At 49.3% G+C, this 27,936-nt stretch overlaps 1 protein-coding gene across 2 annotated transcripts in view; it reads right to left on the reverse strand.

Annotated features, from left to right (window-relative positions):
- GRID1 (glutamate ionotropic receptor delta type subunit 1) overlaps positions 1-27,936 on the reverse strand; it is a 478,346-nt gene that overhangs the window by 57,876 nt on the left and 392,534 nt on the right. For both annotated transcript variants that reach the window (XM_084904155.1, XM_084904154.1), the window contains 4 exons: positions 25,509-25,610; positions 24,273-24,470; positions 19,290-19,614; positions 17,455-17,593 (listed from right to left, as the gene is read on the reverse strand). In XM_084904155.1, coding sequence (XP_084760281.1) covers positions 17,455-17,593; positions 19,290-19,614; positions 24,273-24,470; positions 25,509-25,610 — 764 coding nt within the window. The remainder of the gene's footprint in view (positions 1-17,454; positions 17,594-19,289; positions 19,615-24,272; positions 24,471-25,508; positions 25,611-27,936) is intronic.

The raw sequence follows: 27,936 nt of genomic DNA on the forward strand, positions 1-27,936 counted from the left end.
GGCTGGGCTCAGGCAGAGCGAGGGACCGGCAGAGAGACGGGTGGCCCTTGAACTAATGAACAATGTTGGTGAGTGATTTGGAGTCCAGATATGAGCTCGGTGTTGAACAAGCTGTTTTGAGGTGCCTGGCCTGGACCAGACCCCAGGTGTCACATCGGCAGCCTTTGGTGGTACATGAGCTGGCGGAGATTGCCTGGGAAGGGCAGAGAGTGAGCAGTGAGGGTGAACCTGGCAGTGGGCCTGTTTGGGCACCGGATCCTGGCCGGTACTTAGTGGCTGATTATTGTTAGGCAGCTTGTCAGCTTGTGTTTAGCCATCATGTTGATTTCATCACTTCGTCCCATCTTGCTGCTAACTAACATTTAGAGTCTTAATCCTATCAGTCCACAGATAGCCATCCCAGACGTTCCAGCTGTGCTTTCTGTCTAGCACACACGACCCTCCCAGCTTTTTAATAAAATAACCATAAGATGATAAAAAGCCACACAATAACATAACAACTGTAATGAATAGCAAATGTGCCATTTTTTTTACAAACATTTTTGGAACTGGTGCAGAAAGACTAAGGAGAAGACAGTCAGAGTGAAAAGTCAACAGGATGAGATGTAAGGAAAATGGAGTGAAGTGAGTTGCAGGGGAAATTGTAACCTCTCAAAGGAGAGCCACACCGATGCTGAGAACACAGAAGAGTGTAGGGAGGACACCCCTCCGAAGCTGCCTCTGAGTCCAGAGTGAAAGAGCACCGAAACGGGAGGAAAGTGAAAACGCAGAGGTGAGTCAGAGAGCAGAGCGCCTCCCTTGGGACGCAGGAGCTGCTGAAGCATAAGTGAACGACTCTGGAAGTAATTAAAAATGAGTTATAATGGAACAAAAGTACCCTTTATACAATCAAACAATGTGATACAGGAACACAAAAACTGAAAGGAAGACAAACATGTGCTACTTGTGCGCACTAACAGAATCTGTCAGAAGCATCCCACAGGAGCCAGCCCTAACAAAGGTGGCGGCTGAGAGGCAGGAGAATGTGCTGGCCATTCTCCTCCGGGGACCTGCAAGCCAGACACCAGACTCCGGGGCCCGCCACACCGTCCACATAAGACACCGGAAAGGAAGCACAGCTGCAGACGAAGCCTTCAGAGCAGAAAGGGGTCTGTCCTGTGGCTGAAGCATTCTACAGCTCCACAGGAGTCAGACTGAGAGGAGAGCCCACATACAGAAGGACTGCATGGAATGATTTTCAGCATTTAAAAAAATTATCAGCACACACAACTTATCAAAATTATCTTAAGGAGAAAAATTTAATAAGCCAAACCTGTATGAATGTACCAGAAATTAAATCTGCAATAAAATAATTATATATTGAAATATACATTCTTATATTTTTGTTTTTAATTGTCTTTAATTAGCATATACTCTTATAATAAACAGATCATACATCCTTTACATTTTGCATCAGCTGTGAAGCTGATCAGTGTCCCTTGCTATCTTAATGTAAGTCTTTGGTGATTGTTGAGCACAATGGTTCCAAGGTCAGAACTCTATGCCACTCAGCGAGGTAGCTATCTGTCAAAGTAAACCAAGTGTTATTTTATTAATGCTATGGGACAGCTGTTTTTGTGACCAATTGCAAATATATTTAACTATGAAGGACATTTTCTATCTTATCCACAAGATTACTGTGGATGGCCATTAAAAGTACTGCTGAAATCAAATAACCATTCCTACTGAGCTACTCGGCAGTCATAGAACCCAGAAAACACAAACGGAAAGACGGTAGCCTAAACCACTGAGATTTGATCCTGGGGAACAGGTATGCCTTCTAGGGGCCCCTTTTTCCTTTCTAAGTATTCACTAACCGCCTTTCAAATAAATTATTTATAAATGTGTCCATAGCTGAACATCAAACCCATTACCATATCAAACCAAAAATTCAATAATTCAACTGTTTTTCAAGACAGTTATTTAACCATGCCCAACACTCTTCCCATTTCCAATGTTATCATCAGTGTGCTTGTTGAGGGTGGCAGGAGGGGGGAGGCCATGCATCCATCAAGAGCTGCCCACCGTATTTGCCCTGTGAGCCGCTGTCCTGGATGCTATAGTTCTGGCTAATGTGTTGCTCATTCCTAAGCCTGAGCATGAGCACGGAGCCTGGAGCAGGTGTGTGCACACGGATGGCTTGTCACAGCTATGAAACCTGGTGTCTCCAGTTCATGAATCTCATGGTTCAAATGTGAAACAGTATGTAGTCTGCAAATTGCATTTCAGTTGTGGAGCCAAGAAGACAGGAGCAATAGAAGACTAAAAAGGAAGAAAAATAAAAAGATGTAAAGATCTCCAATGTGACCTTTAGAAAAAGGTGTCCTGTCAACTCTGCCCAGCAAATCAATTTGGAGATCCAACATAAATATTGGCTCTCAAGATAAAAGTAAACACTCAGAGAAAAACAAAACACCAAAGCTAGCTCCTCCCTTGAAGAGAGATGTACAGGGAATGTGGCCCAAAACGCAGAGAATACACAGCACCCCAGGGACTCGGGGTTCAGGAGACGGCCTGCATCCCCAGCTACTGCAGGCGCCTCCGCCTCCGAGTGAGCCATTCTCCACTCCCCACGGTGTGCACTGGGCTGCAGACAGGTCGGATGCCACAGATCCTTCTCTCTTTCCCTAGGTAATTCCAACATCTTGGAATTGTGCTCTACAAAGCTCCTAATTCTCTACATATAAACCAAAAAGCACAAATCTACCTCCAATAGTTAAATCATCCATATAATGTATGTCCTGGGGACACACACTGTGTGCTATGGACCTGATGTTTGTATCTCCCCAAAGTTCACCTTAAGGTCCTAACCCACGTGTGATGGTGCTTAGAGGTGGGCAGAGGAGTAGTTTAGATGAGGTTACAAAGAGATTAGTGACCTGATAAGAGAGATCAGCGCTCCCTCTCTCTGCACCACGCAAGGGCACAGCAGGCTGGAGGTGACCTCTGCAAGCCAGCAAGAGGGCTCTCGCCAGGAGCCAACTCTGCAAGCACACAGACCACAGACGCCAGCCCCGAGCTGTGAGAAACAGCACCTCTGCTCACCCTCTCAGCCTGCAGGATTCAGAGTGGGGGCTGGGTTGTGTCAGGCATTGTGTTGAGCATCATTATATGATGGGGGACAAATCAGTCCCAGATCCATGGAGCTTATTATCTCAAGGATGGATGTATATTGAACAAAAGCGAACACGCCAATCCATAGTTACGCAGTGTGATCATTGCTAAGAAATAAACGTGCTGGAGTCTAAGACAGAGACAAATGAAACATCGTAATTTAACTGGAGGAGATCCAGGAAGCTGCTGTGAGGAGGAGATCCTGCAGAGACAGGAAGGATGAGGTGTTATGGTCTAGATAAAAGCAGAGATGGTCCAAAAATGTGGGCCAGTGTTGGTAAAGGCCACAGAGCAAAAACCAACTGTGATTCTGAGACACAGACAGAAGCCAGGGAGCACTGGAGTACCGAGAAATGAGAGGCCTTCACAGCTCCATAGGAAGTCTTGAAATCAAGTACTGTTAGTCTCCTAACTCTATTCTTCTTTTTCAAAATAATGTCTCTATTCAATATCCATTTATTTTAGAACAATCTTGTCCAATTCTACCTTCTGTAAAAAGTCTGCTGGGCCCTAACCGGTTTGGTTCAGTGGATAGAGTGTCAGCCTGCATACTGAAAGGTACCAGGTTCAATTCTGATCAAGGGCATGTACCTTGATTCCAGTAGGACGTGTGCAGGAGGCAGCTGATCAATGTTTCTCTCTCATCAGTGTTTCCAACTCTCTGTCCCTCTCCCTCCCTATCTATAAAAAAATCAATAAGATATATTTAAAAAATGTCTGCTGGGATTTTGATGAGGATTGCATTATTGAATCTATATCTCAATTTGGAAGATTTGTCATCTCAACATATTGAGTCTTTCAATCCATGAATATTGGATATCTCTACATTTATTTATATCTCCTTTAATTTCTCTTGAAAATATTTTCACCTAGGTTTTCCACTAAGAACATAATTCTTACACATCTTTTTAAAATGTATTCCTAAGAACTGCATACTTTGGATGCTTCGGTAACTATATTTTAACATGGTCTCAGGTGTTGGTTGTTAGTGTATAAAGACAATCATTGATTTCTGTATAATCCCTCCTTTCCTGAAGCCTGTGAAGATTTATTAATTAGATTTAAATTTACTGCAACATTGTTAGGATTTTCTACAAAGACTGCCATGTTATCAGGAAATAAAGACAGTTTTACGTGTCACTTTCAAACTGCTTGCCTTTTCTGTCTTTTACGCTTGTGCTCAGGCGTGGCCTGCAGAGCGGCGCTATTGCTGGCTGCGGAGAAGCAGCCCAGATGCCATCATTAAGCACATTCCCAGCAGGCAGTTCACTGTGCCCGTTATCAGGTCATTACTTACTTAATAGTGGCCTGGTGCACAAATTCATGTACATTGAAAGTAAATTAATTAGAAGAAATATTTTAATATCACTATTTGCCCTTTCTTTATACTAGAAGTGCCAACCAAATTCACAACTGACAATCACAAATTGAAATACATGCATGCAATTGGTGCCAGTGAGAGCTCTATATGTATCATGCATGCACAAGTCAACTTAGCCTTTTATATATATATATAGAATAAACTTGATTAATTAGACCTGCTTTCTGATGTAGCTAAACTTTTTCCAGCCCAGTGAGCCCTCCAACTTCTCTTTCAGGTAATTGTCAGAAACACAGCAGTAAATATCAACACAAAGCAGATTATTATTGCAGATCACGCAGGGAGAACAAAGGGTAAAATATTTAACTGCAGCAGTGTTTGACAATATTCTGCCCAGTGAGAAAACCTGAAGTCATTTTCAAGGTCCACCATTTCTTGCTTCTTCTCAGATGGTCAAGTATCTAAGCTTTCTAAATTTCTGTTTTCCAGCTAATGAAAATAGAATTCCATCAAGTCTCCGATTTACTTACTCCAGGACTTCTGTGAGGATCACATGGGAAAATGCTTCACAGACATTTAGTTAAAGTGTAAAATGTTTCCACCTGGCTATAAAGCAAGTCTTGTTGCTGGGCTGAAGAAACTGCAAGGAGGCTAGTGGCTAGAGAGAGGAAGCAGGGCTTGCTATGTGACATCATTACCCAGATATTCAGACAGTTAGCATATTAGTCTTTTACAATATATATATATAGATTTTTAATTATAAGTGGATATTGAATTTTATCAAATGAAATGATTATATAATTATTTTTCTTTATTTTGTTAATGTAGTGAATCACATTGATTGGTTCTTGTATATTAAAATAAGCTATTATCCTGGGAATAAAAATCCACTTGAATATGATGTATTTTTACATATTGCTAGATTCAATCTGTGACTATTTAGTTTAGGATATTTGCCTCTAAGTTCACTGGGAATATTGGCCAGTAACTTTATTTTCTTGTAATATCTTTTTAAGTTTTTGTTATCAGGGTTATGCCAATTTCATTATTTTAATTTAAAACACTTTTGTCTCAATTTTCTGAAAGAGTTTACAACTAGTGTTATTCTATTAAATGCAGGAGAGCAGTGACAGCACTTGGACCTGGAACTTCACTTGTAGTAAGGTCTATAAATCCAATGTTGTCAAATGATATATAAATACTAAGATTTCTTCTTAAATTGCATTTTATAAGTTGTATTTACCTAAGTTATTGAATATATTTGCCTAATTTGCTTATAATATTTTTGTATTATCCTTTTAATAAAAGATATAGTAAGATCCCGGATTGGAGAGGGTGCAGGCCAAGCTGAAGGACCCTGTCCCCATGTATGAATTCCATGCACTGGGCCTCTAGTAGCAGTATAACATGGTTGTCAACATTTTACTCTTTTTTAAATTTAGTAAGATTTAACTCTATGAACCAATGAGTGATCTGTCTTACTGGCTGACCCATGAACACTAGTAAAGAATGTGCACTCTACAATTGTTGGTGTAGTGTTCTAGAAATATTGATTATGTCAAGTTAGTTGATAATGTCGTTTATATCTTCTATAGTTTTACTGCTCTTTAGTTTATGTCAAATTTTAAGAAAATAAAGTTAATTTTTTTACTATTTTAGATTTGACTATGTCTCCCATTAGATTTGTCAAATGTCCCCTCATAAATGTTGACACTTTATTATTAGATGCATACATATTTAGAATAGTTGTTTTTCCAGTGAAATTGAGCCTTCTATCATTGTGGAATGTGCCTCTTTATCCCATATACCTATATAATACTCTATGGCAACAATTTTCAGCTGGTGTGCCTCAAGTATTTTTGAAACATGCTATCCAGTCAGGGGCACTGACTGTCAAATAAAAAAAAAATAACAACCACACAACAATGGCTGTCTGGTGTAAATGAATCAAAATTACCTTTTTTTTTTTTTTTTTTTTTTCTGATCTACAAAAAAAATACAATAAATTTTTTGGTGTGTCACAGAATGCTCATAATTAGTTTATGTGTGCCATGAGATGAAATGGTTGAAAACTGCTGACCTCTGGTATCATCTACTTTGTCTGATATTGAAGGAGCCTCACCAGCTTTCATAGGCTTGCTGTTTTCACAGCCCAGGTTCCATTTCCTCTCAGTCCATGTGCACCTTTATGTTCAAAATGCTTGTAGACAGCATTTGTTTCCAGTTCTATGCTTGTCAGCACCAGTTCTCATGTGATTGGACCTGCTGTTACTCCATCGTGGCATGTAGAGGAACTTGGATATTCTTTTTCAGGAGGCCCATTAATAAGCACTGCCTTTCTTTTCCAGTGTGTGATGCCCAAAGGCAAGAAGAACTGACGTGTAGCTCTAATAAACTTCATTTGTTAGATACAACCAATCACTCAGGTTGCTGGAATTTCAGACATCATTTTCTTATCATCAGAGACAGTACTTATCAAACTGCAATGTGAATAAACATCATCTGTCTTCCCCTGAGACCTGACGAGGTACAGATCCCGATTCAGGAGATCTAAGGTGAGGTTCCAGCTTATGCCAGCAGTGCTGCTCTGTGTGCCACATTCTGAATAAGACGATCTGGAGGACTTGCTCAGCCATGGCCACTTGGCCTTCCATTGCAGACATTTCAAATGGGAATGGCTTGATGGTGGAAGAGTGAAGTCAGCAGAAGCAACTGAAGAGTGCTATCACAACCAAGACCATTAAATTCAAATATTTTAAATATTGTGCTACCTCCCAAAAGCTTAGGAAGTGATTTTAGGTCATATTCATCTGTTTATGATTCCTGTTCAATATCTTTATCTATAAATTAGAATCCTAACTAATGAAAAAGTAATATGCATTAACCATCACTCCAAGACACAAGATGGCTGCCCCCATGTGGTCAAAGATGGCTGCTCCCATGTGGACACAAGATGGCCTGCAGGGGAGGGCTGTTGGGGGCAGTTAGGGGTGACCAGGCCTGCAGGGGAGGGCAGTTGTGGGCAATCAGGCCAGCAGGGAGAGCAGTTGGAGGAGACTAGGCCAGCAGGAGAAGACAGTTGGAGGGAATCAGACTTAAAGGGAGGGCAGTTGGGGGGGGGGGGGACCAGGCCTACAGGATAGGGAAGTTGGGGGGACCAGCCTGCAGGGGAGGGCAGTTGTGGATGATCAGGCCAGCAGGGAGAGCATTTATGGGTGACCAGGCCAACAGGGGACAGCAGTTGGGTGGACCAGGCCTGCAAGGGAGGACAGTTGTGGGTGGCAGGCCTGCAGGGGAGGACAGTTGGGGTGGGGACTCAGGCCCTCAGGGGAAGGCAGTTGGGGGGGACCAGGCCAGCAGAGGAGGGCAGTTGGAGGGGACAGGCTTGTAGGAGAGGACAGTTGGGGGCAACTAGGCCAGCAGGGGAGGGCAGTTAGGAGCAATTGGGATGGCCGGGGAGCAGTTAGGGGGTGATCAGGCTGGCAGGCAGAAGGAGTTAGGGATAATCAGGCAGAGGGAGGTGAGTGGTTTGGAGCCAGTAGTCCTGGATTATAAGAGGGATGTCCAACCACACGTTTATATCTGATCCCAGTGGACTCAATACCTCAGAGCTCCAGCTCTGGGGCAGCAGCTTAAAAGGATTCAGGGACACATGGGGAGGAACTAACTTGTCTGGCATCAGGGCAAGAACTAGGGCAGCTTTCTCCCAGACAGAAGTGTTGGCAGAGGCCACAGTTCCTTTGATGAGACCTCCCCCACAGAACCAACTGGCAGGCACCATATTTGATTCCCCATCAGCCTGGCTCATACTTTTTGCCACACCTGGTCATTCCCTGAGACCCCACCCCAACACTTGCAGGGGGTGGGGTCTCTAAAATCCAAGCCATTTTTAGAGGCTTTCAACTCCATTGCCTCATGCTTTAGTCTCCCTAAAATCTCTCAAACAAGCAACAGCTGGCCTCAGCATGCCACATGCCCAGCACTAGTGGCATTCAACCTTGTTTCATAGTTTTGCTCCTCCTGGCACCTTTGAGTTCAATATAAGTACCAGCCATTGTCAGATTGTTCTGTTGCAGAAAGGGCACAGACAGTGGCTGATTTTGAACCTCCTGGAGGCCCCAGAGCCAGTGCACCCAGTGGTCAGCTTCAGACTATGCCAGATTTCAACCCTAAGACATCAATGAGTGACACACTCAAGGGACAGACTCCAGGAGCACCAAAGCCCCATTGAGGCAAATCCTGCTCCACAGGGGTGACTCCTGCAGAGCAGCTCTTCCTCAGGTGCTGCAGCTGGTCCTCACAGCTGATTGGCCTGGAGGTCAATCCCGCCCAGTGATGCCAACAGAAATTAGGCTCATCAGGACAGTGCACACAGCCAATATAGGGGCACACCTGGAGTGCCCAGCTCAGGTGGCTGGGGAGGCTGAGTCACTATGACCTATAGGATACCCCCTACACAAGGCACTCTACCACATCTGGGAGACATAGCAGCTCTACCTAAGACATAAAACCAACACCGGGAAGCAGCCAAAATGCAGACAAAGAAATATGTTGGTAATGAAAGAATGGAAGAAATCTCCAGAAAAAGAATGAAGCAAGCAAACTACCAGATACAGAGTTCAAAACAATAGTTATGAGGATACTCAAAGAACTTACTGAGAACTTCAAGGAACTTAGATATAACTTCAAGGAACTTATTGAACCATCAACAATATAAAAATAAACCAGTCATAAATGAAGGATACACTTACTGAAATAAAGAATAATTTACTGCAAGGAATCAATAGTAGAGTAGTGGACATCAAGAATCAAATGAGCTATTTGGAATATATGGAAATAAAAAAAAAACACCCAATTAGAACAGCAAAAGGAATAAAAGAATCCAAAAACATGAGGTTAGTGTAAGAAGTCTCTGAGACAATTTCAGATGTACCAACATTTGTGTCATGGGGGTGCTGGAAGAAGAGAGGGAGCAAAGAATTGAAAACTTTTTTGAAAGAATAACAGAAAATGTCCCTTACCTGGTGAAAGAAATAAACATACAAGTCCAGGAAGCCTAGAGAATTCCAAACAAAATCAATCCAAACGGGCATACTCCAAGGCACATCATAATTAAAATGCAAAAGGTTAAAGATGAAGAGAGAATTTTAAAAGCAGCAAGAGAAAAGCAGTTAGTTACCTACAAGGGAGTGCCCATAAGACTGTCAGCTGATTTCTCAACAGAAACTGACAGGCCAAATGGAAGTGGCAAGAAATATTCAAAGTGATGAAAAGCAAGAATCTATAATCAATATCACTCTATATAGCAAAGCTATCATTTAGAATTGATGGAAGATCAGGTAAAGAGCTTCCCAGACAAGAAACAACTAAAAGTGTTCATCACCACCAAGCCAGAATTACATGAAATGCTAAAGGGTCTTCTTTAAGAAGAAAAAAAATTTTTTAAATATGAACAATAAAATGGCAATAAATACATATCTATGAACAACTAAATCTAAAAATCAAAATAAACAAACAGAACAGAATCAGACTCATAGATCATATGACATTTTGACAGTTGCCAGATTTGTGTGTAGGGGAGTGGGAAAAGCAAAGTGATTTAGAAGTACAAATTAGTAGTTATAGTATAGTCAAGGGGGTGTAGAGTACACCAGTGTTTTTCAACCTTTTTTGGGCAAAGGCACACTTGTTTCATGAAAAAAAATCACGAGGCACACCACCATTAGAAAATGTTAAAAAATTTAACTCTGTGCCTATATTGACTATATATAAAGTAATTCTCTTGAATAGGAATCAAATAAACACAAAAAAGTATTTTATAATTACTTTATTATGAAATATTAAGTAAACAAAATAGTGAAAAATTATAAAATTCTTGTCTTGTCTGCACCTACGGCACACCAGGCAACATCTCGCGGCACACTAGTGTGCCGCGGAACAGCGGTTGAAAAACGCTGGAGTACACCATAGGGAATATAGTCAATTATATTCTAATTAGAGGCCCAGTGCATGAAATTCATGCATGGGGGGACTCCCTCAGCCTGGCCTTTACCCTCTCCAATATATGCCCTGAACCCCTCAGCGTATATCCAACTGCTTGTTTAGTGGAATCGGGCCTAAACTGGTAGTTGGACATCTTTCTCACAATCCGGACCACTGGCACCTAACTGCTCCCCTGCCTACCTGATCGCTTCTAACAGTCTCTGCCTGCCAGCTTGATTGCCCCCAACTGCCCTCCTCTGCTGACATGATCACCCCAACTGCCCTCCCCTGCTGGCCTGATCACCCCTAACTATTTGCTCCTCCACACTGATTTTTTTAGATAATCACTTAATAAGTTTTATAATGTCTAATTACTGGGGTGTACACCTGAAACTTACATTATATTGTATGTCAAATGTACTTGAAAAATAAAAAGTGATTTAAAAATAAAAGTTATTAATCCATCTTTAGTTTGTCTATGCTTTTTTTATATATAACACCAATAGCACGATCAATTAAAAATTATTAAGTTGGCTTTATTTGTCCTACTTGATTTATCCTAGCCCTGTCCAGCTCATATTTCTCCCCATTTTATCCGCAAATTTATCTTAAAATTGGCATCTCATCAAAAAACACCATATATCTCTCTTTTATATATACTAAAGGACATCTTGGTTGCCTCCACATATTGGTAAATAAAATTGCTATAATGATTTATGTGAATGTTTTTGTGTTCATATGTGTTTTTAATTCATTTACATAAATACCAAGGAGCATGACTACTGAGATAAAGAGCATGAGTTCATTTAGTTTTCCAAGAAACTGTTAAACTTTCTTCGAAAGCGACTCCACCATTTTGAATTCCCACCAGCAATAAAAGAGAGATCCTGTTGCTTCCCAGTCTCAGCAGCATTTGTGGTGTCAGTGTTTTGCATTGTGGCCATACTAACAGGTGTGTAGTGGCATCTTATTTTGTTTTATTTTCAGTTCCCTAATATTGAGCACCTTTTCATCTGCTTTTTTTTCTTTTCTTTTCTTTTTTTTTTTTTTTTACCATATTTTTATCTTCTTTGGTGAGATGTCTGTTCACTTGTGGCTCATTTAAAAAATAGGTTGTTTTCTTCATTACTATTTAAATAGTTCTTTATATATTTGGATATCTCTTTTATCTAATAAGTTTTGCAAAGATTTTTCTCACAATCTGTGACTTGTCTTCTCATTTTCTTAAGTGTCTGTCTCAGAGAACTGTTTTTACTGTAATGAAGTCTAACTTATCAATCTATTATTGATTGTTCTGAATTGGTGTTGAATATAAGAAGTCATCACCAAACCCAAGGTCATCTAGACTTTTTATTTACCATAAAACTGCAAAAAATGATACACCACTTTATAATAAGTTTACAGCAAGTTTTATGGAATAGTGGTAATTTTTATAGCAAGATGATTGAAAGGAAAAATAACTTGGGACCAGGGGTCCTCAAACTTTTTAAAGTGGGGGCCAGATCACAGTCCCTCAGAGAGCTGGAGGGCCGGACTATATGAACTACTAATTCCTACTGTAACACCTCGGCTGCGCTCACTGCCCAAAAAACCTGGCGGGCCGGATCAGACTCCTCTGCGGGCCGCATGCGGCCCGCGGGCCGTAGTTTGAAGACCCCTGAATTAGACTATTGGTGAGTTCTGTTTTTTTTATATTTATACTAGAGGCCCGGTGCATGAAAATTCATGCACTGGAGAGGGAGTTCCCTCAGCCCGGCCTGCCCCCTCTCACAGTCTGGGAGCCCTCAGGGGCTGGAATCCACCCAGCGATCAGGGGACGGTGATACCCCATCACACCTCTGCTGTTGCCACTGCGGGCAGCACAAGCCTCAGGCCAATCCTGGGTGGCTGGGCAGCCAACATTCAAGATGCAGGTAAGCTTTGGGCTGGCTCTGGGTAGCTAGGGGCTGAGGGGGCTGGGGGACTCTACAGGCAGGTGTGCAGAACGACCAGACCTGTCTGGGGGCGGGTCCAGCCTTGCAGTGCACCTGCCGCCCTGGCGGGGCTGAGGGGACTGGGGCGCCACCATCTTGTGGCTGTGGGCGCTGCCATTTTTGAGGTCCTGGCAATAAATGAGCATATTCCCTCCTTATTGGCTGTGGGCACCACCATCTTCCCAATAGCATGAGGGTATATTAGCACATTCCCTGCTTATTAGATAGTATTCCCCTCTGAAAATGTGTAGATGTGTGAGCACAAGAAAAAAGCTCCTTTTAAAAAATCAGAGAGAAGAATGACCGTAAATTCACTCTACAAAACATTTTTTTCCTGATAGCAAAACCAAAGACATTACAAAAAGAACAAAAAAAAAATCATAGGCCAATATCCTTGATGAATATAGATGCAAAAATTATCAACAAAATGTTAGCAACCAGATTTGGCAATACGTTAAAAGGATTATACACATGTCCTTTGAGATTTATCTTAGAATTGCAAAGATTGTTTAACATTTGTAAATCAGTCAGTGAAATACATCCCATTAACAAAATAAAGAATAAAATATTTATATGCAAAGTAACTTAGTATTTTTAAGGGTGATCACTTATTATTGAATAGTTTTCTATTCATTTGAGAATGTATAGGTTGAAGATCGTTGGGATTAATAAGAAAGATATGTCTCTGAAAGACAAAGACCCACCTTTCATCTTTCCAGAAACCTGCTGAATCCCCAACCCAGGTATATGCCCTGACTGGGAATCAAACCTGCAACCCTTCAGTGTGCAGGATGATACTCCAGCCAGGGATCTCTTGCTTCCCGAACATGCACCATCTCAGTGGACTTTATTTATACCTACACAGGCAAAGCAGCTCCAAGTCACCGCGATGGGAGGCCCTAGTTTCTCTGGGCTCTGCAGGGAACAGTGGTCGCAAACCCCAGGCACTGGCATTTGTCTCTGACACAGAAAATAGAAATGCAGAAAGAGGGTGACAAAGCTGCGCTATGGCTGTTCTTACTGTGGAAAGGCTGCGTCCGTCATAATTCTGGAAACAGAAACTCTGTCACTAGGACAAACCTCCAAAGCTTCCCACTGAGGCCAGGCTGGTGACGGCTGCTTCCGGCACAGCCTCTGCCTGTACACTCATGCCCAGGTTACATCCCGAGAGGATGAGCCACCTGTAGCCAGGTACCACTGGTTACCTAGGAGACCCTACCTGCCTGTTTCTGGAAAGGGTTCAGAATCAAGAAATAGCAAACTAAACATCAAGACAACAACATGCAGGCATTAAGAAAGGACTCAGCACTTTAAAATAATGTATTGCATTAAATATTCTAAACACATGCTTAGAAAATATATGTTAAGAAAATGAGCCGAAACAGGTTTGGCTCAGTGGTAGAGTGTCAATCTGTGGACTGAAAGGTCCCAGGTTCGATTCCGGTCAAGGGCATGTACATTGGTTGCGGGCACATCCCCAATAGGGGGTGTGCAAGAGGCAGCTGGTCTATGTTTCTCTCTCATCGATGTTTCTAGCTATCTCTCTCCCTTTCTCCTCTCTGTAAAATATCAATAAAATATATATTAAAAAAATAAAAAGAAAATGAAGTAAAATTTCTTAAATAGTTGTTTCTCTGTAGGTGTAATTCATTATATTGTAGTAAGGACTCTTGCCATAAACAGTGGCTTAGAAATAAAGGAGATATTAACAGAGTGAGAGGAAGAAAGGATAAATGGAAATAAAAACACAGGACTAGAATTTATATACTCATTAACATTGTTGAAAATCAGCTGCACACTGAAGGAAATCTAATCAGAAGTTTGGAGGACATACTGAAGAACTCTACCAGAATGAAAAGGGAAATCTAAGCAAGGTTAATCACATGTAGGTTGACTCTATTAAATAGTGATGGGCGCTTAAATTTAAAGGTATTAGAAGGGTTGATTCTAAAGGTGAAAGCACAGGAGATGAGAAGTGGAGGAGGAAGGGTAAAAGGAAGGAGGGGAGGATAACGGATGACAGAGAAAAGGTATCCTAACAAGGGAGGAGGAGGAGAAAGTGATGGGAGACAAGGAAAAACTGGAAGATGAAGGGAGGAAGCCATGGAGGAGGGGGAGAAAGGTGAAAGGCAGTAAAGAGGGAGAGGCAGAGAAAAGGGTAGGAGAAGGAGGAAAAGGGGAAGATGAAGAGGGAAGAGAGGAGGGGAGAGGAATGGAGGGCAGAGGAGGAGCACAAGGAATAAAATAGATGGAAGAAGCAAATGAGCAGGAAAAAGGGGGAGAAGAAGACAGGAAGAAGAGAGTAAGGGAAGGAGAGGGGAGGGCTGGAGGGGAGAGTGGGGGAAAGAAAAGAGAGGGAGTAAAAGGGGGAAGGATAAAGAAAATAGTGGGAATGGAAGCGAGGAAAGGAGAGGACAGGAGAAGGAAGAGGTAAATGGGATAGTCTCAGGCTTCCCTCTAGCATTAATATAGGAAGAGCAACGGGGCAAATTCTACAGAATTCAGGCAATGAAACAAGTTCTACAGAATATTACTGTGCCACCAGGATATTGGACTCAGAGAAGAGTCGTGTGTGTATTTGCAACTGAAAAAAAATTCTCCAATATATATATCACTCTTGCTATAATATATTGCTCAAAGGGCTACTCTAGCTGAACAAAGGCTCAGCAAAATAAAGATATGAATAATGATTAGATAGTGGGATAAAGAAACAGACAACAAGCATTGAACCAGAATTCAGAGCAAATAATAACTACAAATATGGATGGGATAAAACAAAAGAATACAAATGCCAAATAAAAGTCTCAGAGAAACCATTACTTTTTCAAAATAAGAAGAAAAGAAAGGGCCATAGTAAACTGTGTCTAAAGACTTAGAATCTATAAAAAAAATAAAATAAAAACAACAACAAAAAAAAAACTAAGTGGAAAGAGAAAAGGAAATAAAGTTGTTTGAGTAGTCTTTCATGGGAAGAAATATAACCAAATGGTCTCACTCTTGATTCTGAAAGGGAAATAGCTGTGCCACCTAGCTAGCAAAATCAACCAAAAAGCACAAAAAAATAAAAGTACAAACCAATATTCTGACCAAGGAAGATGCAAACACCCTCAGCCAGAACACCAGCAAAATCCAACAATATATGCAAGACTCATAAACCATGACCACATTCGATGCATTCAAGAAATAAAATATTTGAAAAACAATCAATGGTGTTTACAAACTATGGTAGTCTATGTCAAGTGATGGCAAGAAAGCATTTGACAAAATCCAATACTCATTCACAATAAACATTCACACCAAACTATAGTCTACTGGCTTAATGCAATTACAACTATAATTAATACAATTCTATTAACCCCAGAAAAAGGTTTTATAGACATAAACAAACTTACTCCAGCCTTTATATGTAAAGGCACAGACCCTACAATAGTTAACACCATCTTGATGAAGAAGAATAAAATGGGAGGAACACTCTGTCCAGGATCCAGGCTGACTCTGTGCTCGGTGATAGACAGTGGGCTGACTCTGCGCTCGGTGATAAAGACAGTGAGCTGACTCTGTGCTCGGTGATAAAGACAGTGGGCTGACTCTGTGCTCAGTGATAAAGACAGTGGGCTGACTCTGTGCTCGGTGATAGACAGTGGGCTGACTCTGAGCTCGGTGATAGACAGTGGGCTGACTCTGCGCTCGGTGATAGACAGTGGGCTGACTCTGTGCTCGGTGATAAAGACAGTGGGCTGACTCTGCGCTCGGTGATAGACAGTGGGCTGACTCTGTGCTCAGTGATAAAGACAGTGGGCTGACTCTGTGCTCAGTGATAAAGACAGTGGGCTGACTCTGTGCTCGGTGATAGACAGTGGGCTGACTCTGCGCTCGGTGATAGACAGTGGGCTGACTCTGTGCTCGGTGATAAAGACAGTGGGCTGACTCTGCGCTCGGTGATAGACAGTGGGCTGACTCTGTGCTCAGTGATAAAGACAGTGGGCTGACTCTGTGCTCAGTGATAAAGACAGTGGGCTGACTCTGTGCTCGGTGATAGACAGTGGGCTGACTCTGCGCTCGGTGATAAAGACAGTGGGCTGACTCTGCTCGGTGATAATATCACTGGGCTGTTGGGAAAGGGATGGCACACAGACCAATGGGACTGAAAGGAGAACTCAGAAAAAGACCCCACAAATAGGCCCAACTGGTTCCTGACAAGTTACTAAATAAAGGAGGGACAGCCTTTTTTTATAAAAGGCGCCGATCAGGTGAGCATCCTTAGACAGAAACAGGATTAACTAGAACTCAACCTAAACCTTATGCATAAGTCAACTCAAAATTAACTATATACTGAAATATAAAACTACAAACTTTTGAGGAAAAGAACCCCCAAACAGGGGATATCTTCAGGGTCTAGGGCTGGGCGAGTTAAATTCAGGCCAAAGCATGGCCCACAAAAGAATAAATTTATAAGTTGGACCTCATAAAAATTGAAATTTTTCTGTGAAGACCTTTCCAAGTTATTTCACCATGTACAACTAAGTCTTTTATGCCATTTTTTATAGCATTTTGGTAAGATGAAGAAATATTTTTAGTCCCTAGATTCAATATTTTTATAATTTTACAAATATAAGTTAAATAAGTTTTCTAATCACTAAGATAATTAACATGTTCTTAAAAATAATTTTAAGGTGTTTGAAGTTTTTCAAAATATATTAGACTTTTGGTTTTAATTATTTTTAATGGGATGTTTAGAAACTTTTTATTAAATCATTTTTTAATCAATGTTTAAATGTCTGAGAAAAATTTAATTGGTTAACTTTTAATGTTCTGATTTATTAGTCTAAGAAGCATTTAAATGTTCAGAGAAATATGAATGCGTTTACACATTTAGGTAATTGTGCATAAAATAAAATACAACAGGAGCAAAGCTCTTCATGCATTCAAGATTGCGACCATGAAATCTGTAGGTCTGGGATGGAGTCTGAGTGCCTGGGGTGAGGCCCAGCTGACTGTCCCAGCTCTGGAAGCGGGTGGTCTTACCTTATGGGGTTGTCCATCCTGGACACGGTGAGGAAGGCAGCAAGGTTGGCCGTGTAAGAGGAGCACACGATGAGGGTGAAGAGCCACCAGCTTCCCATCACGATGCGCATGGCCATGGAGTTCACGGAGGACTCGCCACCTGGGAGGAGCGGAGCAGAGGTTGGCTCCACTGCCCTCCCGCCCCCTCCCGGACCCGCTCTGGGCGGGGAGCCTCCCCTGTGCTGGGCTGGGCACCGGGAGGCTGCCAGCTTGGGTGGCGCCGTGGCAGTCCGGGAAAGAGCCTCAGGCACCGGCTTGGAGAGGATGGAGGACCAGAGGGCACGGAGGAGCCAGGATTGTCCTTTTCCTGGCGTGATTCCTGTCAACGCACCAAGGATAAAGCCCTACATCCAACTCTCCGGGGTAGCAGGCTCCGCTCACTGAGTGAGGACGCGGGCGCCACCTGGCTGAGGGCAGGCCCGGGCCCTTCCAGGTCACACGGACCCGCGTGGGCCACTCTGCAGACATGAATTACCTCCTGCCCGGCGTCCCGAGCGAACTTCCGACCTCAGCGTGAGGCGTGCCGCCCGCTGCTGCCGGCAGCCCCCATCATGGCCCTGGGCCTCAGGGGGGCTGCCTCTGCGAGCAGAGCTCTCCCGGCTCCTCCGTGGCCACAGGAGCAGCTCCGCGGCCCTCCTTACCAGCCTGCCAACAGCTCTGCTGGGTGCAAGCTGCGCCATAGCCAGACAGGGAATCCCAATCCGTGTTTCTGGTGGAAACAGCACGATCCTGTCCCTCCACAGGCACCACCCAACTACCCAGGCATCTGGGCCAGACTTTCTCTTCCCCACACGGCTATCCTCTCCCCCCACCCCATGGCTCACCAACACACGGCTATCTCCCCTTCCCCCCCCGCCCCCCCACACACACACAGCTATCCCCTCCTCGCCCTCCCGGCCCCCCCGCCCGTCAACATGGCTCTCCCCGCACGGCTATCCCTACCCATGGCTCTCCCCGCACGGCTACCCCCCCCCATGGCTCTCCCCGCATGGCTCTCCCCCCCCATGGCTCTCCCCGCACGGCTATCCCCCCCATGGCTCTCCCCGCAGGGCTACCCCCCCATGGCTCCCCCCCCACGGCTCTCCCCCCCATGGCTCTCCCCCCCCATGGCTCTCCCCCCACGGCTCTCCCCCCCCCCATGGCTCTCCCCCCCCATGGCTCTCCCCCCCCATGGCTCTCCCCCCACGGCTCTCCCCCCCCCACGGCTCTCCCCCCCATGGCTCTCCCCCCCCATGGCTCTCCCCCCATGGCTCCCCCCCCACGGCTCTCCCCCCCATGGCTCTCCCCCCCCATGGCTCTCCCCGCACGGCTATCCCCCCCATGGCTCTCCCCGCACGGCTCTCCCCCCCATGGCTCTCCCCGCACGGCTATCCCCCCCATGGCTCTCCCCCGCACGGCTATCCCCTCTCCCACCCCCCATGGCTCTCCCCGCACGGGCGGGCTGCAGTGCTCCTAGATCATTGCAAAGCGGTTGTCATGTTTTCCCACAGGGCTTCAAGTTGAAGCCAGATGCCTTTGGCTTGCCAACCTGCGTGCACAGAACTGTCTGACATGGGAAGGGACTGCCTGGTGGAATGCCACAACCACTCTGTCTACAGTGGGGAGTCAGGATTCGAAGTCGCGGTCTGCTATCACGTGATTTCTCTGTGGCGTTTCGCAGGGGAACTGGGTGCAGCCCGTGCAGGCACTGCCCCAGAGGAAATAACACCGCGTGGCAATGGCTTTGGCAACATGCTTCCAGGAACACTGCCAACAGGCCGGTTCTCCCAGGCGGTCCGCGCCGGACACACAGGTACCTTGCTGGACGAAGGCGCCATAGACGATCCAGATGGCGCTGTGCACGGTGGCAGAGGCGGCCGGCCGGGGCTGGGCCGCGCCCGGAGCCGCCGCGGCCTGCATGCGGCTCAGCACGAAGATGAGCACGCCCACCACGGGGATGGCGGCCGCGATGCAGGCCCAGACGGCGAAGTCGAAGGGCGCGAAGAGCGAGAAGATGCTGATCTTCTCCTCGGGCTTCCGCAGCAGGACGCCCACCGAGTAGTCCATGTAGCGCTTGCTGAAGTCCACCACGCTCTCCCGCTCGGGGGTGATGGTGATGGCGGAGATGGCCACGTCCGCTCTCTGAAAGGGAAACGTCCGTCAGGGGCGCCCGCTCCGCCCGGAGAGCGGCTTCTCGGGGAGGCCCTGTGGCCTGGTGCTGTAAGGCAAACCCAGCACTGAGGGCCTGACTCACCTCCTTCGCCTCGTACATTTCAGCCCAAACCCAACAGCTCCCGGAACCGCGTCTGGGCCAAGAGGCTGGAGAGCACCTGCCTCCTGCCCAGTGTGTCTTCGCCAGCTCCTTCCGCCCCAGCAGCTCCCCCGTTCCGAGGCGGCGTGTGCCTGGGCCCACGCACCAGGAAGCCGTGTCCTCCAGCTCGCCTGGGTCCTCCCTAGGCTTGGAGCAGACACTCCTTCCCCACCGAGCCTCTCGGCCCAGCCAGCCACGCCCTGACGCTCTGCCCTCTGACAGCTTCTGTGAGCTGTAGGGTGAGTTTGGCAACTACCTGAAGCTCACGGTGTAGCAGACCCTGGTTGTGTTACATGCAGAGACCACGCAGAGAGTACTGTCCACCAAGGAAAGGGCCCTGCTTCCCTCGGGGTCCACCTCCCTCCGCCGCGCCTGCGTGTGGGCTGCCTCTGGGCAGGAGCGCGGCCAGGGGGCATCCCGGGCGTCTCACTGTGACGGGAAGCGCAGCCCCAGGCCTGCTGCTTTCTAAGATGGGCTTCACTTTGAAAAGCACCAAAGACCCATTGGATGGGTGTGGACCGTGAGACAACGCTGCCCGGCTGGTGGAGGTTAGCGTCCTTGTGCCGGGAGGGACGCCGGCAGGCTGGGCCGGCTGGAGCGCCCGCTCACGCCCAAACCACGACCGGCCAGTGGTCATCTGGGTCTTGGCTCTCGAGCCTCGGAGTCAGAGGCATCCTCAGAATTAGGTTTCATTCAAGTGGCCAATCATAACAGCAGGCCTAACCTATTATTCAGTTGGGGAACATGTGTAGACTATCAGGCTCAGTGTGTGGGTTCAGGGTCAGACATACTGATGTTCTGAACGGACCACAACATCCCGAGCCTGGGAGAGACACTGGGGTGATGGTGCCGGCTCTCCTCCTACACGTTCACGTCTGCAGCTCGGCCCTTCGTCTTTGCCCCTCTCATCAAACCCCAATGCAGGGCTTCTGTCTGCACGCCTGAGGGTCAGGTGTTCTGTCTGCACGCCTGAGGGTCGGGTGTTCTGTCTGCACGCCTGAGTGTCCAGGGATGCTGTCTGCACGCCTGAGGGTCAGGGGTGCTGTCTGCATGCCTGAGGGTCCAGGGCTTCTGTCTGCACGCCTGAGGTTCTAGGGGTGCTGTCTGCACGCCTGAGGGTCAGGGGTTCTGTCTGCACGCCTGAGGGTCAGGGAAGCTCTCTGCACGCCTGAGGGTCAGGGGTGCTGTCTGCACGCCTGAGGTTCCAGGGGTGCTGTCTGCACGCCTGAGGGTCAGGGGTTCTGTCTGCACGCCTGAGGGTCAGGGGTTCTGTCTGCATGCCTGAGGGTCCAGGGCAGGGGTCTTCAAACTACGGCCCGCGGGCCGCATGCAGCCCCCAGGGGAGTCTGATCCGGCCCGCCAGGTTTTTTGGGCAGTGAGCGCAGCCAAGGTGTTACAGTAGGAATTAGTAGTTCATATAGTCCAGCCCTCCAGCTCTCTGAGGGACCGTGATCTGGCCCCCACTTTAAAAAGTTTGAGGATCCCTGGTCCAGGGGGTGCTGTCTGCACGCCTGAGGGTCAGAGGTTCTGTCTGCACACCTGAGGGTCAGGGGTTCTGTCTGCACACCTGAGGGTCAGGGGTTCTGTCTGCACGCCTGAGGGTCTAGCCAAGCTGGAGCATCGCTGACTGAGGGGCCGGGGTGAAGGAGACGTTCGCAGCATAGGATGGAGGCAAGCGATGTGGACCCAGGTGTGAGTGCCCAGGGAGAGCCAGGTGAGGTGCTGGGAGCAGGAGAAAGCACCCTCTCCCCCCCCCCACCTTGCTCGCCGTTAGCTACAGGTGTGAATTCCACAGGAAACTGACCCAGAATCCCATGCCCAGCCTTCCCGCTTTGTGCCCTAGGCAGGAGCACAATCTCTCTTTGGTTTTGAGGACAGATTACTAGGTTGCCGAGGAGAAAGGTAAACTTCTGGAACATTCTCTAAGGAATGCTGCCAAGGACCAAAAACAAGGCCAGGGGCTCAGGCTGCCCCGAGGGGCCCAGTGCCAGGCGCCCACAGGAGCACCTGGGATCTCCCACCTGATTGCAGCCACCTGAACGTCAGGGTCGGAGGACAGATAGTAGCAGCAAGTCAGGTTTGGGGGAAACAAGAAATCAAAAACATCGAGAATCACAAAACATGGAGAATGGACCTTGGAGGCCCAGCAGGCAGGAGAGGAGGAAGGATGTGAGCAGCACAGAAACCTTGGGGAAGGATGAAGCTCAAACCAGATGTGGAGCAGGAAGGGCCAGACACAAAAGAACGCACATGACTCCTTCACAGCGAATGTTCAGAAACAGGAACCTATGGAGACAGCAGGAGACTGGGCAAGAACGCAAGTAACTAACTGTGAGTGCTGCGAGCTCGCCGGGGATGGACACATCCCAAACGCGCCTTTGCTCTCTTCTCACACACGGAGGCACGGGGGAAGCAGGGGTGCCTGGACTGAGCACGCAAAGGAGTGGGGCACGGTGTGGGCGGCGGCCGCTGAGGAGTTCTCACGTGGGAGTGGAAACTGGGTCCCAAGGTCCCAGCCGCTCATGGGCCTCATTCGGTCCCGCCCCAGAGGCAGGCGAGGTGCTCCGGACCGGCCCGGGACCTACCTTGCTGATGATGCTACGGGGATGGCTGCACAGCCCTGTGGGTTTTCTAAGAATCACTGAGCCCCAAATCTGAAAGGGTGGGGTACCACGATGAGGTTTTAGTTAACGTCTGGAGAAACTGCGTATCAATGGCCTTGGGCCTGCCTTTGGGGGTTTGTAAAGCGAAGGAGCTGTGTGTGAGGAGCAAAGCCTCCAAAGACTCAGAAGCACAGCAGGTGGCAGTCCAGACATGTGACAGTGACAGCAACACGGAAGGTGCTAAAAGATGCATGGATGTGCCTGGCTGCCTGAGTATTGATCTGTGAACCAGGAGGTCATGGTTCAGTTCCTGGACAGGGCACATACCCGGGTTGCAGGCTCAATGCCCAGTGAGGGTGTGCAGGAGGCAGCTGATCAATGATTCTCTCTCATCATTCAAGCTTCTCTCTCCCTCTCTCTCTATTCTTCTCTGAAATCAATTCACACACACACACACACACACACACACACACACACACTAGAGGCCTGGTACACGAAATTCGTGCACTCAGGGTGGGGAGATCCGTCAGCCCAGCCTGAACCCTCTTTCGGTCTGGGAGCCCTCGGGGAGTGGGCCTAAGCCATCAGCCGGACATCCTCAGCGCAGCCGAAGAGGCAAGAGAAGTTCCCACCACTGCTGCTGCGCTTGCCAGCTGTGAGCCTGGCTCTGTCTGAGCAGCTCTCCCCCTGCGAGATAGGGCCAAAACCAGCTCTCCAACAACCGCTGAGGGGTCCCGGATTGCGAGGGGGCGCAGGCCTGTCTGAGGTCCCCACTGGTGCATGATGGGGGTGGGAGAGATGCAGGAGGTTGGCCAGCTGGGGAGGGACCACAGGAGGGCCCCAGGGCGTGTCTGCCCATCTCACTCAGTCCCAACTGGATGGACCCCAGCAGCAAGCTAACCTACTGGTCAGAGCATCTGCCCCCTGGTGGTCAGTGCACGTCATAGTGAGCAGTTGGACGTCCTTAGTATATCATTAGCATATCATGCTTTGATTGGTTGAATGGCTGACCAGGGATGGACCAGTGGACTAAACACTTAGCATATTAGGCTTTTATTATATAGGATACGAATTTTAAATATATATATATATATATATATATATATATATATATATATATATATCTTTAAAAGATACATGGATGTGGGTGCTGGGTGAGGAACAAGGGAAGGTCACTGGTGGTGAGCAGCTAAAGCACTGTGCCCCCACAGCTGCCCTCCGGTGGATGTGACAGGTGCAGTGACCGTGGAGGGGGGTTTGCATCACAGGCACCGTCATCAGTGATTGTGAGGAAATGGCCGGAGTCCTGAGGTGACAGGAGCAGGAATGGGGACAGGGGTTCTGTCTGCACGCCTGAGGGTCTAGCCAAGCTGGAGCATCACTGACTGAGGGGCCGGGGTGAAGGAGACGTGTGGGTCTCGTGTGGATGCAGGGCGAGGAGTAATGGCTCTACATTGGCGGAGAAACTGGCTGAGGAATGCCAAGCCAGTTGCATACACAGTGCAAGCAAAGCAGATACACACACACACACACACACACACACACACACGTGCGCACACACACGCACACACATGTACATGCACCTCACTGATGGGCCTCGAGAGGGAGAACTGGCATCCGCCGGGCCCCCGTGAGAAGGAGGTCCCTCCCTCCGCACGCATGTACCCACACATGGGGTACATTACAGGGCAGGCACAGGGCAGGCTTCAGAGGAACCGGAGCAGTGGGCACAGGGGAAGCAGGGCATGCCAGGGACTGAGCACGCAAAGGAGCGGGACACGGGGTGGGAGGCGGCCGCTGAGGGGAGTTCTCACGTGGAAGTGGTAACTGGGCCTCATTTGGTCCACCCCAGAGGCAGGAGCGGCCCCAGGACCAGCCGGACATACCTTGCTGATGAGCTCCCCGATCATGCCGTTCCAGGAGGTGTTGTGCAGCTGGTGGCCGTACCCGCCGTCAGGGGCCTGGTAGATCTCGTACTTGAAGCCCAGGGCCTTGGCCAGCGCGTCCAGCACGTCCACGGAGAAGCCCTTGTAGCGCTTGGGCTGCCCCAGGATGTTCTCGGCCACCATCACGAAAGGCTCTTCCTGCGACCACAGGAGAGCAGGGTCAGCCGCCTGCTGGCCAGCAGCCGCCCAGGCACCGAGACCGAGCTGACGGCGCTGGATGCTGCAGACGCGAGCACGCATTCCCCTGGTAGGGCAGCCTGAGCCCTCGGCCTTTCCAGTATCCGGGCCCTTGGAAAGCCCTGCGGCCGGCATGCCACGGGCACAGCCTTACACCCTGGTTAGTCATCCCGGCTCTGCCAGACCTCCCCAGGCCACACGGCGCCTTCACTCCTTCACCGGTGGCAGCCGAGCTCTGTCCTCAGGAAATGCCATTGTCCATCAGGACCCACTAAAGCGGGCATTTCTCACCGGGATCACAACGACAATGAGGCTCTACATTGCTGGGCCTGCCAGGCCGCACCAGGGAGCGGAGCTGACTCGTGGCCACGAGCATATCATAAGTCAAAGGATAGGACAGGACAGGACTGACCCCCATGTCCCAAGCCACGCCCTGCGCACAGCCGCTGCTCCCGCAGGGACGCGGCACCTGGCCACACCGGGGCGCCCCAGCCCCCTGTGACACGGAACAGGAGGCAGCCCCTGGAATGTGTCTCATTCAGGTAATGGTCTCCGAGGGGAAGGGAGGTCCCCAGGGCACACACAGGGCGCTGCTGCTGGGAAGGGTGCCTGCCCGGACAGAGTGCGCCTGCCTGCCTGCCAATCAGAGGGCACACTAAGCTCCCGCAGTGCTAACAGCTGGAAGAGGAGGGACTGAAAGGAAGAGGCCGCTAAGGTCTCTGGAATAGGTAACGTGATTCCGGGACAACTGTGCAGAAAAAGGGCACCAATCGTCTTCACTCTGAGCCCTGTGCCACGTGGGCCATCAGGGTGCCGGGTGCTGAGGAGCATCCCCTCCCAGCCCAGGGGCGGCACTGTCTGCCTGCCAGCAGGTGAGGACTGCTGGCGAGAGGCTTATGGGCCAGGCCACCAGGGCAGGTCCCGGCCCCCACCCAGCACTGAACCAGAGACACCCCCGCCTCAGGAGCCCGTCGCCCTCCCCCGGGCCCCGGAGCCTACCAGGACAGTCACCACTTTGAGAGTCAGTCCCTGGAGGCGGCTGCCCATGGGCCTCTCCTGCAGGCTGCCATTCAGGCCCTTCTCGGAGTCCCACGTGGCCAGCTGGAAGGAGAGAGGCGGCGTGAGGGGGGTTTGGACATGGCCTTGGGGCTCACTGCCTGCCTGGGCCGGGCAGCGGCGCTGGCCTGACCCCCAGGGCTCCTCAGAGACCCAGGCCACCTAGCACCTCGAGTCCAGAGTGTGAGATGGGGGGAAGGAGGGGGACTTGCCCGGTTCTTAAAGTTAAACCAAGGTCAGAACTTGTTTCTGGAGTGCACGTGTGCCGTTTCATTCTGTCCACCGGCTCTGTCGCCCCCAGTGTCCTCTCCGTTAGTTACCTCTTCTGCCGCACCCCAACCCCTCTGAGGGCGGGCATGGCACTCAGCACGGCCCCTCCCTCAGTGGTGCGGGGTGGCAGCGCTCATGGCTGCCTGAAGTGTGCAAGCCATTCCCCTGGAGTGGCTTGGGTCCCAGGTGGGCACACACCCAGGCCAGGGTTCCGGGCAGGCACACACATACACACACACACACACACAGGCCATTCCCCCGGAGTGCACACACACAGGCCATTCCCCGGGAGAGCACACACACAGGCCGTTCCCCTGGAGTGCACACACACAGGCCGTTCCCCTGGAGTGCACACACACAGGCCATTCCCCGGGAGAGCACACACACAGGCCATTCCCCCGGAGAGCACACACACAGGCCCATTCCCCCGGAGTGCACACACACAGGCCATTCCCCCAGAGTGCACACACACAGGCCCATTCCCCCGGAGAGCATACACACAGGCCATTCCCCTGGAGAGCACACACACAGGCCGTTCCCCCGGAGAGCACACACATAGGCCGTTCCCCCGGAGAGCACACACACAGGCCGTTCCCCCGGAGAGCACACACACAGGCCATTCCCCCGGAGTGCACACACACAGGCCATTCCCCTGGAGAGCACACACACAGGCCGTTCCCCTGGAGTGCACACACAGGAGAGCACACACACAGGCCGTTCCCCTGGAGAGCACACACACAGGCCATTCCCCTGGAGTGCACACACACAGGCCGTTCCCCTGGAATGCACACACACAGGCCATTCCCCCAGAGTGCACACACACAGGCCCATTCCCCCGGAGAGCATACACACAGGCCATTCCCCTGGAGAGCACACACACAGGCCATTCCCCTGGAGAGCACACACACAGGCCGTTCCCCTGGAGTGCACACACAGGAGAGCACACACACAGGCCGTTCCCCCGGAGAGCACACACACAGGCCATTCCCCTGGAGTGCACACACACAGGCCGTTCCCCTGGAGTGCACACACACAGGCCGTTCCCCTGGAGAGCACACACACAGGCCATTCCCCGGGAGTGCACACACACAGGCCATTCCCCGGGAGTGCACACACACAGGCCATTCCCCGGGAGTGCACACACACAGGCCATTCCCCCGGAGTGCACACACACACAGGCCGTTCCCCCGGAGTGCACACACACACAGGACATTCCCCTGGAGTGCACACACACAGGCCATTCCCGGGGAGAGCACACACACAGGCCGTTCCCCTGGATTGCACACACACAGGCCGTTCCCCTGGAGTGCACACACACAGGCCATTCCCCGGGAGAGCACACACACAGGCCATTCCCCCGGAGAGAACACACACAGGCCCATTCCCCCGGAGTGCACACACACAGGCCATTCCCCCAGAGTGCACACACACAGGCCCATTCCCCCGGAGTGCACACACACAGAGGCCGTTCTCCCAGAGAGCACACACACAGGCCATTCCCCCGGAGAGCACACACACAGGCCATTCCCCCAGAGTGCACACACACAGGCCCATTCCCCCGGAGAGCACACACACAGGCCATTCCCCCGGAGTGCACACACACAGGCCATTCCCCCAGAGTGCACACACACAGGCCCATTCCCCCGGAGAGCATACACACAGGCCATTCCCCTGGAGAGCACACACACAGGCCATTCCCCTGGAGAGCACACACACAGGCCGTTCCCCTGGAGTGCACACACAGGAGAGCACACACACAGGCCGTTCCCCCGGAGAGCACACACACAGGCCGTTCCCCTGGAGTGCACACACACAGGCCGTTCCCCTGGAGAGCACACACACAGGCCATTCCCCGGGAGTGCACACACACAGGCCATTCCCCGGGAGTGCACACACACAGGCCATTCCCCTGGAGTGCACACACACAGGCCGTTCCCCCGGAGTGCACACACACACAGGACATTCCCCTGGAGTGCACACACACAGGCCATTCCCGGGGAGAGCACACACACAGGCCGTTCCCCTGGAGTGCACACACACAGGCCGTTCCCCTGGAGTGCACACACACAGGCCATTCCCCGGGAGAGCACACACACAGGCC

This window comes from Pipistrellus hanaki (assembly GCF_964339955.1).
Source record: "Pipistrellus hanaki genome assembly, chromosome: 14".
Taxonomy (NCBI): Eukaryota; Metazoa; Chordata; class Mammalia; order Chiroptera; family Vespertilionidae; genus Pipistrellus; species Pipistrellus hanaki.